Here is a 14178-nt window from a genome sequence, read left to right on the forward strand (position 1 = left end):
CGACCGAAGTCCCAAGTTGGCGGAAGAAAAAATCTTCTTTCCAAGATGATCCAGCTTCTTGGATTCCCTATGTGGTAGAGCGTTAGGAAATGCGCCTTTGGAGGTAGAGATTTGGACCAGCAAGCTCTCAGGGGTGGGGTGTTGGGAGAGGGAAGTTGGGTCGCCCGGGACCGGGCGGTGGCGTCGAGCGATCATCCTATCCACGGGAGCCCCCGTGTTGGGACTGGACCAGGTGCCCAAAAGGATGTCAGTGAGGGCCTTATTAAACGGAAGCAGGGGCTCCGAAGAGCTCGCTTTCAGTTGAAGCACCTCTGTCAGGAGGTTAGTCCTGATTGCCATGGTAGGAAGATCGAGGTTGAGAGCCTCAGCCGCCACATGCAACACCACTGCATATGACGCTCCCTCCTCCGTAGCCACGGTAGGAAGAGACAACATGCCAAGGTGAGGAGATGTATCAAGACCACTGGCATCCCCCAGGTCCTGTCTCCCATCCGGGTCATACTCCAACTGGTCAGTCAGAGGGTCACCTTACCTCGCCCATGCCACCTCCTCGTCCGCTTGGTGCCAATCTGTGCCTAAAAGGGACCCCAGGAGTGAACAGGGGCACAAAAACCCTGCTCGGCTTTGGATCCGGCATCAGGCGACGTCAGTCCGGCTCCGTGTCCACATCGGGATGGAGGCCGTGGTCGGCGCCGCCCGGGGACCCGACCGGCATCAAATATGGGCACGGTGCTGGTGGAGACGTAATGAGGTCAACCAGCGTAGATCTGGATCCAGGCCTGTATCCAAGAGGGGCCTGCGGCACCGGGGACAGCGGCGGAGAAGGCCTAGGCCCCCCATCCGAGTCCACGGGGCCCAAAGGCGCGCCAGCGGGTTTGGGCTGCCCAAAGATGATGTACATCGCCTCATAGAACTTACGAAGCTGGGCAGAAGTTGCGCCGGGTCCCGGAAAGGGAGGGAAACTCAGAGTCGGCTCTTCAGGCTCGCACGCGGAGCCGCGGGTGGGACACCACCCGCATCCCTCGTCGTGTCAGCCGACCGACCGACGGGGAGAAGTCGAAGAGCGACGATGCTTCTTCGACTTCTTCTTATGCTTCGACGTACCTGACCCAGAGTGCGAAGACTTAGAATAGTGGAGATGGCTTTGCGACCGGTCTGTCGACCTCCCTCGCGACCAGGACCTCAAACGGTGCGGAGCCCACTGCCGGCGCTCTAGAAGCTTTCGGGACCGCTCCTGCAAAGCCTTCGGAGCCATGGACCGGCAGTCGGAGCATGACTTGGGGTCATTGTCGCGCTCCAGGCAAAAGAGGCACACACGGTGCAGATCAGTCACCAACATCAGTCGGGTACAGGAACCGCAAGCCTTGGCGCCAGGCATCCCTACGTGCACCAGGAGTTGTGAGGACTCAAAAAGATGTTGACAAAAGTCATAAAAAAGTCAGTCAAAAAATGACTGGAGGAACCGCTCACTCCGGATCTGAGCTGGCTGGTGCGGAAAAAAAAAAGAACTGACATCAGCACGCGAGCGCGGCGTTTAAGTAGCTACTGCTACGTCATTCCAGCGAACACGACACCAACGATAGAGGCGGGACCGACCGTCGCCACCTTCCGACGTGCAGAGGTACTGCTGACGAAAAAACTTTCCGGATCCAGTCCGATGCCTGGGGGTATTTCTAAGGTAAGGAATCTATAACTAACTGTTTCTTTCAGGTAATGGGCACAGTCCGCATCTGCCAAAATAGCAACAACCAAAAAATACAGAAATAGAGTTGGTCAAGTAGAGCGCTCTGCCTTTTAGCCTACAAGTGGTCACCATAAGGTCAAGCGTCGACCTCGATACTGCTCCAAATCGAGCCTAAAATAAGCTCTAACTTAGATGTTAGCTATAGGGTGGGTGAAAGACTGCAGAGTAAAAGCTTATGTCCAGCTTCTGTCTCGCACAGATTACATGAGAGGAAAGTCAAGACTTTACAAGTAACAACACATGAAATGCTCACCTAACTGCCTGAAGTAGTCCTCCAGCCCGCTCACAGAATTCTTCTCGATCAGAGCCCGAATCAGTCCCCAGGGCTGCTTCCTGTACTTGACATCTGAGGAAACCCTGGAGTAGAGGATCAAAGCAGCAATCCAAATTAGCCTAAATGAGATTTGATTTCAATGTCATGCAGCTAAACCAGCTAAACTATTGAAATACTATCCAATTTTAGGGCACATTCATGATGTTGTAGCCTCCCTCCCCCCAAAAAACCCAAGCAATGCTAAAAAAAGACAGAGCTATTAGATTTACTAGATATTTTGTTTTTGTTATCACGCATGCACATGCATGACTGGCGGCCTTGCATCGGTTTTCTAGCAAAGAAAATACATTGAAGATGGCTGTCGGATCCCACACACGTCAAAATGCACATACACAAATGTATCATGACGATTTTGCATGATACATGATGCTTTTGTGCACATGCATCGTGATGCATGGCGACCATTTTGTTTTGATTTGCTTTTCCAACATGGTGACTGCTACTTCTTACCCAAGGTCGTTTCCGCCTATCATATGGCCAAGTGTAAACCCTTCAGACTTTCTTCACTTTGCCGCATCCTACCAAGGCAGGAAAAGTTACTTACCTGTAACCTTAGTTCTCTTTTAGGGGTATCCTCAACAAAGTCATACGCAGTGAATAGTCCCACTCATGCATGGGGACCCTGCAGCACCTATAAAATACATGTGTGTATACATACATCAATCTAAAAAAATATTTACACTCACATCAACTGCAGCCTATAAACAGGCTAGGAAGTCCAAATTTTATTTTAATTTTTAAAAAGAAAGCATTTTTTTATATAAGCCACCTGAGAGAATAGGTGAACAAACCAAACCTTTGACAAACTTTCTTTAAAAGTAAAAAGAACTGAAGGACAAAATTAGCCAAAAGGCTGCAAGTAATACATTCCACTAATGCAACTGACACTGTGCCTCTAAGAACCTCAAAGTACCCTCATTATACCATCATATCACACAGGTGACAGTTAGGTCAGTTAATTTTTAGGGGATAACATAGGAACCTGTGTAAAATGTAATGAGGGCTGTAGTATTTCACATCTTGAGAGGCAGGGGTTGATTTTTACTTTGATGAGGATACCTCTGGAAGAGAACTAGGATTACAGGTAACTAGCCTTCTCTTCCAGGGGATCCTAAATAATAGTCATAAGCTCTGAATAGAACAGCAAGGCAATCCCTCAGAGAGCAGACAAGAAATGGATACAATCCCCCAAATTACCCAAAAAGATTCCTCAATAATGCCTGCCCTACTTGAGTATCTTCCCTTGAGTCTGAATCTAGAAAAAGGCTAGCAAAAGAATGAATAGACCTTCGGGTTGCAGCTTAATATCGGCAATAGGGACACCCTATGAAGGGATATAGTGGCCGCTGTGCCTCGAGTAGATTGAACCTTTGACCTTCCAGGTAAGGGTTTCTTCACCAACTGACAAGCAAAAACAATATAGGATACTATCTATCTTGATATCAACTGTTTTGTAGAAACCATATATATTCTTATTGGTTCATTATTTATGAAAAGCCTCTCTGATTTTCTTATGTCTCTAGATTTGTCCAAATAGAACTTCAATACCCTTGATACATCATGGGAGTGTAGAGATTTCTCTGCCTGAGTTGTTGGAGTTGAAAAGAAAGTGGACAGAGAAATTATTTGATTAATGTGTAAATCAGAGACTACTTCAGGAAGAAAATTAGGATAAGCTCTCTTTACAACTCTATTTTTGTGAAAAACTATATATAGTTTGTTTGCATACAGGGCTTGGATTTGCTTACTCTGCGCGCTGAAGTAATTGGGACTAGGAAAGCTGTTTTCAATGTAAGGTGTTGTAAAGACACAACGTGAATAGGCTAAAAAGGAGGCCCCATTAATTTAAATAAAACACTGCTAGGCTACCATGGGGAAGGGAGTTCTAACTGGAAAGAAAACCTTTTTAATACCCTCTAGGAAATCCTGAAGTAGAAGAATTTTAAAAAAATTGATTTGTGAGGGCGATGTTCTGTAGGCGGTTATGGCTATGAGGTGTACCTTAATAGAGGGGTACTATAAATTAGACTTAGCTAGATGAAGCAGATGAGGTACTACTTCAACATGACAACTAAATGGATCAGCATTGTTTTGAATACACCAAATACAAAATCACTTCCATTTTGAACCATAGGATTTTCTTGTGGAAGGATGCTTGAACTCAAAATGTCCCTACAGTCTTGTGGTAGCTTCAAATCACTAGCATAATGAAACTTGAGGGACCACCCCCCTTCCCGCAAACCACATCAAACCCCCCTCCCCTTTCCAGACTCAGTCAGGAGCGGTCACGCCAGGGTACTGTGCTGAGAGGGGCCCCCCCAGGAGCTCAGGCCTCCTGCGTTGCAGGGGCTGCGGGGGCTTTTGTTACCCATTGCATTAGATGGCCATACTGTAAGAATTCAGAAGCCAAGCAGTCAATCAGGGATGGAAGACTGGGATGGAGAATCTGTCCTCCCAAGTTGTAAAGGAGATCCTGCCTGCACGGCAACCTCTTGTGCAGGCGCTCAGAGAGATCAAGAAAGTCTGTGAACCACCATTAACAAGGCCATTCTGGCGCCATTAGTATCCTTCTGGTTTTGGATTTGTACAGTCTGATCAAGACTGCCAGAATAAGAGGGCCCAGTGGAAAAGCGTAGACAAATGTCCTTGACCAGTCAATCAAAAGGGCATTCCCCATTGACCCCGGTTGGTAAAATCTGGAAGCGTGGTCTTGCCATGCATTTCGGAAATGTCATGGGAGACTATTTTAGCCCAAATGGAAAAACTGTGAAGTTAAGATGTTTGGAGCCTACATCAAATCATAGAATGTTTAGATGGTTCTGTACAACTGGTATGTGGAAATAGTCATCTTGTAGGTCTATAGCACACATACAGTCTCCTTGCTGTAGCTGGGGATATATTTGGTGTAATGGCAGAATTCTGAACTTTTCCTGGAGTGAGTTTGACTTTGTGAACAATCGAATTAATATTAATAAGGTAGGTCGGACTGGGACCCATTCAGATTCTTTATTTGGTAAGCCGACCTATTAGTACCTTCTTAGGTTCACAAAACAAGTTTTAGGTCGGAAAAAGATAAGTCACAAATTGTGGCCAGAGCACTAAGTACATCTGGTCCTTAGTTCCTTCTAGTCCAATGCTCTCTCCTACGGCCTATCAATTGACAGCTTGCCACTTTGTGGCAGGTCTAGAAACTGTTCTAAAAGCTGCAAAATCTGTGAATGCTGGGATAGAAATATGGGGTGCCCAAACTCCATGGATCCCTCATGAAAGCCTATCAGAGCAATACTCTGTGATTGCATAGAATTTAGCAAACACAAAAAGATGATTGACGGAGCGCTGAAACTTTTCAGACACTCACCCCCAGTAACAGATCTGGGTTGAATCCATCATTGTTCTTTAGCTCACTTCGCCACCCCAGTTCAGACCCAGCTATATGCAAATCAGTCTCGACCCTGTGCCTCATGGGAACAGTGCAGCCCGAACTGCCAAGCCAAGTATTTCCTGGACCAGAAACAAGAATCCTGGGACCGGTTTCGGGCTAACACCCCTCATCAGCCAGGAAAGCTTAAATCTAGCGGCAAAGTGAGCAAGGGACCCACGTCTAGGCATACCCTGCCAACTTAGGGTGAACAAAGCAAACACAAGGAGATGATCGACGGAGCGCTGAAACCTTTCAGAGACTCACCCCCAGCCAACTGGGCCCAGAAGTTTGTGGGTGGAGATGATGTGCAAAAAGTTATGACGTTGGACAAGGAATATGTTACGTATCCTTTAAGCATCTATTCGTAGTGTTCAGTGCTGTAGATTCATATTTTTAGAATACTCCTGCCATCTAGTGTTGGGCTCAGATGTTTGCAACTCTTTTTTCTTCTAAGAAGTCTTTCGAGTCATGAGGTATAGTGACTCCTATAGTCTCTATTGCGCATGGTCACAAGCTCCTTTGTTAGACTGTTTTTTGGCTCATCGGGAGAGCTTAGGATATTTTGAGAAAAAGAAATGTTAAGAATAATACTGCATGTCAGCCAGTAGCTTCCGGCAGAGGAGGGGGGGTGCATATGAATCTATGGCACTACACGAAACGAATAGATGCATGCAGAGTAAATAACATATTCCAGTCATAGCATGTGTTGACAATAGATGCATATGCTATGCTTCGAATGTAAAACAGTGCTCCCTAAATGTGGTGGCTAGCTACTGGCATATCTAGATGCTAGAAAAAGTGGTTGTAATACTGCTTGACCCACTTTAGCCAGTTGGTTAACTATGACATCAACACAATATTTCTCTGGGTTATTCAATGTTGCTGCTTTACAGATATCCACTAGTGGAATGTTTCCCAGGAAAGTCATAGAGACTCCTTTCTTACGGGTGGAATGAGCTCTTGGAGCTGCAGGTATCACACGTTTGGCCTTGGCTAGCAAGTTTGTATACATTCCACTATCTACTTTCCAAATCCTGCTTTAGAGATTGGAGAGCCTTCTTGAGGGTTTGAAAATGCTGCTAAAAGTTGTTGAGTTTTATGAAAAGGTTTTTTTCTCTCAATGTAATACAATACAGCTCTTTTAACACGGAGTGTGTGTAGCGCTCTTTCTGCTACAGAGTCTGGCTTCTAAGGAAAGAAAACTGGGAGCTCAATGTAAAAGTTATTTACCTTCGGTAACGTAATCTCTGGTACAGACATAGTTTAGCTGATGATTCATTAACTTTTAAATTCTCCTCAGGCGCCATTCTGGATCCGGAAATCTTTCAGCAGTACCTCTGCGCACCGGGGGAGGGTGTTGTACGGCTCCGCGAGGACGTCAACTTCGACCATGACGTCAGTAGAGCCATACAAGTCCCCTATGTCAGTTTCTTCTGTGAAACCTTTCGAGCCAGAACGTAGAGCCACTATAGAAACTGGTTGCGGAAACTGTGTGCCAAAAAATTAAAATATCTTTGAAACTTTAATAAAGAAGAAACAACAGATGGTATGTTAGTACCAGACATGGAGTTTAAAGAAAAACCCCAAAAGAATCAACAAAGCACAGGGCTACATGAAACCCTGCACCCTGGTGAATAACCATCCTGTAAAGGAAGTAAACCTTACACTCTATAGACCATTCATCAATGGTAATACATGGCAAACTAAACCTGGTAGTTGAATCACACCATTACGTGACATATTGATGGTGTCAATACAGGTTATGATGATACCAAACAAAGACTTTCAAAGAAAGAATCATTTAAACCAATACTTGCCACTGGTGAGCAATCCAGTGTGAAAGAGAAAACACCCCCCACCTCAACGACCATCCACACTAGAAAATGGATGGTATGGCCCCATCTAAACAAAACCTATGTGGCCAGGCTATGTGGTCTGTTGAGTCCCAACATAAGCTGGGATAGTGATCACCGGTATATATAAAACCAGTACTGAAGAAGGGTATAACTCGTACGTCCAAGGTAATTCGCAGAGTGGGGAGGATAGGCAGGGAGTAAATGAATCTACAGCTAGACTGTCTCTACCAGCTATTATGTTACCAAAGCTAAGTAACTTTTACATCTGATAGACATCCAACCGCAGATTCCTTAGCTTTTGAATTAAAAAGCATAGCTATACCCCACTGGAGGAGGATCTGTAAATTAATCCTACAAAAGTTCTCAAAGAGAACTAGCCCGTCATAACTAACAACCGACCAAATGTATGTATGAATAGCAAAACAAGAGCTTAGCTCTTAATAGAATCCATGATCACTGTCACAGAACATAAAAATAAAAGTCAACCTTACACGTCCGAGAGAATCAGCCCTTGCAGGAAAAACAAGCATTTGCAATGCATTAGGTCTAGCATTTACGAGAGTTTAAGCTATTGGCATTGTAAATGACAATGCCTATTATTTTTGTTTTTTAAAACATAAATAAAAGGCATTGTTTATTACAATGCCAATAGCTTAAACTCACGTAAATGCGAGACCTATTGCACTGCAATTGTTTGTTAGGAGCCATTGTTTAGGGGGTACAATGGATAAAAATAGAATTAGGCTTTGATTTATAGGTGTGATGTTGATGTAGGAATTGATAATTTAACTCTTATGGAAACAACAGCCAAAAGGGTGATGTTTATTTTCAATTGACTATTTCTGGTTGTGTTTTTTTGCCAATGGATCTAAGTCACTCGTGTTTTCAGGTTGTGACATTTTTTGCTTGACGGGTGGTTTATCCAGTTAATGAAAGAGTTCTGATTTATTTTATTAATTTTACTTTCCAACAATGTGAACACTTTTCTCCAATTGACTGCACACCCAGTCTTCGAGGATATAAAAATCACAATTTCACGATCTTTGTGCACTCTTTTCTACTAGGTGCCATCTTTCCTGCCACATATTGCGTTTTGCCTTGCACAAAATGTCACACGTCAAGAGACATTGAAATCTGTAGTTTAAAAATGGTGCTCATTGTGCATTGTGACAAATGTGTATCAGTTTTTTGTGCCTTTAACAAGGAACAGAGAAAACAGCTGTGGCTCATTTTGTAAGTGCTTATATGCTACCATAACTAGGGTAACATCTGTTTGCTCCAATTTCTCATTAAGTGAACAGAAAAACACATTTAAAGTCGATAGCTACATATCTGTTCTTACTGATGTAGGAATGCCAGCCATTTTGCTACCACATGACCAGATATCTGCTGCTGCCTGGGCTTTCCTTCTCTCTATAAAAAGCAGTGCGAAGATTTTCACCATTCCAAAGCAAGATATAGTTCTCCACTTGGGGTGCTCCCCGTTTCTCTATAGTTGTTCATTTGTTTAACATTTTATAAAACATGAACCGTGCTGGGGCCTATGGAGCACTCAACAACAAGCAGGGGCAAAAAAGAAAACAGCGATTACTTTACAGTATACAACAAACACTGGCAAAGCTATAAAAAAAAAAGTCTGCCGTAAGCAGTCTGGTGCAAGGGTTCCTTTCTTTGTTTACATGCTTTATTACATGTTCATGCCACAAAAATAAAACGAAAAGAAATAGACACAGACTGCCACATATATGTGGTAACAGTATCCATGCAATAAATATGTTAAATTAAAAAACACAATTGATGACATGACTCCTTTACTAGAAAAAATAAGCCTTTCAGTTCATAGCTGCCAAGGTTTCAGATTGCTATGTGTGACATTTTCATAATTTAAGTGACATTTCAACGACTATGAGTGACACTTTATCGCAAGCAAAATCAAGCCATGAAGACCAGGGAAACATATAATTATCAACAATTACACCTATTTGTGTAACGAGAAACTCTTAGGGGATCTTAAAATTGCTGTAAAATCCAGGACACCTATGACATGGCGCGTACAGAATATTTCCGCTACCTGCAGGTTCGCCACTCCCTTCGAGCTAACATCCCACCGGGGACTCGACTTCCGCAGGCCTCCCCGCTTGAGGATAGACTGTTGGACGGCCCTATGCCGGAACATGCCATCTCCCTTACATACAAAAAACTGATTAACAACCCCCCTGACCCTCTAGACTCCCTGAAAGCGAAATGGGTGGCAGACGGGCTGGAGATTGACGATGAGGAGTGGATTATCGCCCTGGGGTCTCCTAGGGAAGTAGCAATATCAGCTAGACTCCGACTGGTGCAGCTAAAAATTTTGCATAGAGTGTATGTTTCCTGCACTAGGCTCCAGGCGATGGGTAGGGGAGGGGAGGGGAGGGACTGTGCCGTCGGGGGTGTGGAGAGAGAGGGTCTTTCTTTCATATTTTATGGGACTGCCCAGGGGTGCAGCGGTATTGGAGGGGGGTGGTGTCCTGTATGGAGGAGGTGTGGGAAACTGAGATACGCACGGAGGCTAAGAGATGTTTGCTGAACATCTGGGAACCCACGGACTTGTCCCACCGGGGGAGACTATGGGTCACACTGGGACAAATGGTTGCCAAAAGGAATATAGCCCGTCTATGGGGGGCATCGACCACGCCGAAATTGAGGGACTGGCAGAACGATATGGACTGGTGTATGCTACAGGAAAAGACGGTATATCTGGCACGAGGGTGTCCCAGGAAATGGGAGGAGGTGTGGTCGCTTTGGAACGCCTACCGAGGATATATAGTTGAGCCGCCTAGGGCCCGCATATCCGGCCTGGACAATGTGGACGTAACATAGGTTGTAGGCCGGCTTGGGCTACTAGCTTGGTCTCTGGGCTGTCTTCATAAGCTTCCGGTGCTGCGCCACCCTAGATGCACTGCATGAAAGAAACTTGTCATGTGTGACCTGTTTATGTTTTGTTGTCTGAAAACAATAAAAAGATTTACAAAAAAAAAAATTGCTGTAAAACACCAGAAATAAACAAGCATTTGCAATGCAATAGGTCTCGCATTATTAAAGTTTGAGCTATTGCCATTGCTAAATAATGCAACACCAATAGCTCAAACTTTAATATTGCGAGACCTATTGCATTGCAAAAGCTTGTTTATTTTGATGTAACAATTATATAGACTTATTAAACATAATCCACTCTCCAAAATGTTTAAAAGCATCGTACAATGGTATGCTCAGGAAATATTTTGGCAGAAAAAGATATTAAAGTGGAAACAAATCCAATAAACATACACATCTGAATAAAAACCCAGACAACCACCACAAGACAGCAGAAGAAACGTTTTTAACTGAAAGTCATAAAAAGCATCACACAAGGTCAGAAAAAATTAAAAGTTTGAATAGAAGTTCAAACTAGAGGGGTGCTAGATGGCGAGAGCTCAGGATATTGCAGTGCCACAGAGGTGCGATCCTTGATGGTGGCCATGGCTGCTGCAACGCTATGGAGGTTCTGCTGTGCTGGATTAGGTGGGACCTCAGAATGCTGCGGCTGCAGGGCAGTGCAAGCTCAGGTGAGGGTTTTGGGTGCTGCAGTGCCTGAGATGTGCCGACCTGGGTGAGGGTTTGGAGTTCTGCAGCGCTAGAGAGGAACCAGATAAGGTGATAATTAGGGTTGCTAAAGTGATATAGGGAGGTGCTGGCTTGGGTGAACGTTCAGGGTGCTGCAGTGCCAGAGAGGTGCCGCACAAGAGGATTTCGAGGGGGGCTGCAGCGCTAGATAAGTGCTGGCCTGGTTGAGAGTTCAGGATGCAGCAGTGCGAGAGGTGCTGGCCGGGGTGGGTGTTGATCAGGAGATCTGCAGCACTAGAGATGTTGAGAGGTCGGTTTTGGGTCTGGTTGCTCCAGCAGTAGAGAGATGACAGCCAGGGTGAGAGCTAGGGGTGCCATGGCTTCAGACCAGTGCCACCCCTGGGCGAGGGCTCGGAGTGCTGCTGAGCCAGAGAGGTGCTGGGTGGGTGAGGGCTCGGAGTGCTGCTGAGCCAGAGAGGTGCTGGGTGGGTGAGGGCTCGGAGTGCTGCAGAGCTAGAGAGGTGCTGGGTGGGTGAGGGCTCGGAGTGCTGCAAAGCCAGGGAGGTGCTGGGTGGGTGGGTGAGTGCTTGGAGTGCTACAGCGCCGGATAGGTGCTGGGTGGGTGAGGGCTCGGAGTGCTGCGAAGCAAGGGAGGTGCTGCGTGGGTGAGGGCTCGGAGTGCTACAGCGCCAGAGAGGTGCAGGTGGGAGAAGGCTTGGAGTGCTGCGGAGCCAGAGGGGTGTGCTGGGTGAGTGAGGGCTCGGAGTGCTTCTAAGCCAGAGAGGTGCTGGGTGGGTGAGGGCTCGGAGTGCTTCTAAGTCAGAGAGGTGCTGGGTGGGTGAGGGCTCGGAGTGCTGCAGAGGTAGAGAATGCCAGCAATGTGCTGGGTGGGTGAGGGCTCAGAGTGCTGCAGCTCCGGATAGGTGCTGGGAGGGTGAGGGCTCAGAGTGCTGCGGCGCGAGAGAGGTGTTGGGTGGGTGAGGGCTCGGAGTGCTACAGCGCAGGAGAGGGGCTGAGGGGTGAGGGCTCGGTGTGCTGCGGAGCCAGAGAGGTGCTGGGAGGGTGAGGGCTCGGAGTGCTGCAGTTCCGGAGAGGTGCAGGGTGGGTGAGGGCTCGGAGTGCTGCAGAGGTAGAGAATGCCAGCGATGTGCTGGGTGGGTGAGGGCTCGGAGTGCTGCAGAGAGTGGCTGAGGGCTCGGAGTGCTGCAGCTCCGGATAGGTGCTGGGAGGGTGAGGGCTCAGAGTGCTGCGGCGCGAGAGAGGTGTTGGGTGGGTGAGGGTTCGGAATGAAACAGCGCAGGAGAGGGGCTGAGGGGTGAGGGCTGGGTGTGCTGCGGAGCCAGAGAGGTGCTGGGAGGGTGAGGGCTCGGAGTGCTGCAGTTCCGGAGAGGGGCAGGGTGGGTGAGGGCTCAGAGTGCTGCGGCTCCGGAGTGGTGCAGGGGGGGTGAGGGCTCGCCATGTGCTGCAGAGCCCGAGAGGAGCAGGGGGGGGTGAGGGCTCGGTGTGCTGCAGAGCCCGAGAGGTGCAGGGTGGGTAAGGGCTCGGAGTGCTGCAGAGCTGAGGCCGCTGTGGCTGTATTGATGTCGGAGATAATGAATTCTCGGAGACTGGCACATATACTATTTGTGTAATGGCTGTGCAATTAAATCCCCTGTAAATGACCCACGCCTCATTTCTTCCTAATCTATGGAATTTTGATTGAATTCGTCAGCTCTAATTGAAAAATACTGCTCTTCAATGTCTGCATTGCAGTTTATTGCTGGAGTGCTTTTAATGAGATGGCCCCTGACCCGCAGAATTCAGGTTGGCTTGGACTTTTAACGCACACGGTTTTCCCCGATTGACTCAAAGGGAAGGGGTGAAAACGTAAACTATGCAGAACACGAGCTTCACATGACCTGAGCTGGCAGAAACCAGGGCAGTGATTATGTCCAAGATCACACAGAGTGCCTTAGCTCGCGCCATGTGTGCGCCGTGTTTGTGAAGCAAAACATGCAAGTGTCTACATATTTAGACAAATCTTTCCTAGTCACATTTGAAATGCGACGCCCTCATGTGCTTTTAGTGTGCATGTGTGTGCACTGAACAAAATAATTGATATATTCGTTCCATAGATATCTTTATACACAACATACTAAAGATTAAGCGATATTTACATGCTATTCACGCTATAGATATCTGATGGCAATTGTGCTAAGAGGCGATTCACGCTGTATGTTATGGCAAAAATAAATGTATAGTTTATAGGTATAAATGCACAGACCATCTGCATCAGCAGACCGTGTAATGACACTCGTGAGTCACACTCGGTCGGCCGATGACCAGCACCTCACGGGCAAGAAGAGAGCACAGAGGGGCGGGCAGTGCTTGGGGTTCGACTCTTTACACACTCTTGAGCGCAAAAGACGTGGTTCTACACTGACCACTGATGCACAAATCAGGCAAGCCAGTTTTGGCTAAACGGCAACAAAGTGATGACGGCTGCATTTTCCACCACACGTTCTCCCGTTAATTTATCCTACTGTTGGGTGTTTATGCTCAGCAACGTGTCAGGAATGCGTGCGCACACGCAATGCAGTGTATACAAAAACACACACAAAAATATCACCAATTCACTGCCCAATCTGTGGCGCCGCGGAGTGTGTAATGCGCACGATAAAATAAGTGTGTGTGTATTATATACTACTTGGGTAGTTGGAGGAGTAAATCAGTAGTGTGGAGGTGGTTAGGGGACTATATATATATATATATATATATATATATATATATATATATATATATATATATATATATATATATATATATATATATATATATATATATATATATATATATATATATATATATATAGTCCCCTAACCACCTCCACACTACTGATTTACTCCTCCAACTACCCAAGTAGTACCCATGCAGTCCAGCAATCACACTGTCAGTCTCCGTCCACTCCTCCAATTATCCAGCCAGTACCATGTCCTTATCTAATCACTACCCCAAAACCCAAGCACCATGTTGTCAACTTGCAGCACAGTAAGTATCCAGTCACTATCCATGCACTCACATTGTAGTACTCTAATCATCCAGTCAGTACTCATGTACTCATGCAATGACCCAGGCACTAAGACATGCAGTGCTACAATCAAATGTGCACTATCTATGCATTCCTCTAGCCACCTACACACTACTTATTCAGTCCTCCAATTACCCAGATAGTACCCATGCAGTCCAGAAATCACACTGT

At 46.3% G+C, this 14178-nt stretch overlaps 1 protein-coding gene across 5 annotated transcripts in view; it reads right to left on the reverse strand.

The window, feature by feature from the left end:
* GRAMD1C (GRAM domain containing 1C) overlaps positions 1-14178 on the reverse strand; it is a 1366575-nt gene that overhangs the window by 218502 nt on the left and 1133895 nt on the right. For all 5 annotated transcript variants that reach the window (XM_085621077.1, XM_085621075.1, XM_085621076.1 and 2 more), the window contains one exon: positions 1998-2101. In XM_085621077.1, coding sequence (XP_085477203.1) covers positions 1998-2101 — 104 coding nt within the window. The remainder of the gene's footprint in view (positions 1-1997; positions 2102-14178) is intronic.

The sequence above is a fragment of the Triturus cristatus genome, chromosome 8 (assembly GCF_964204655.1).
Source record: "Triturus cristatus chromosome 8, aTriCri1.1, whole genome shotgun sequence".
In the NCBI taxonomy this organism is placed as follows: Eukaryota; Metazoa; Chordata; class Amphibia; order Caudata; family Salamandridae; genus Triturus; species Triturus cristatus.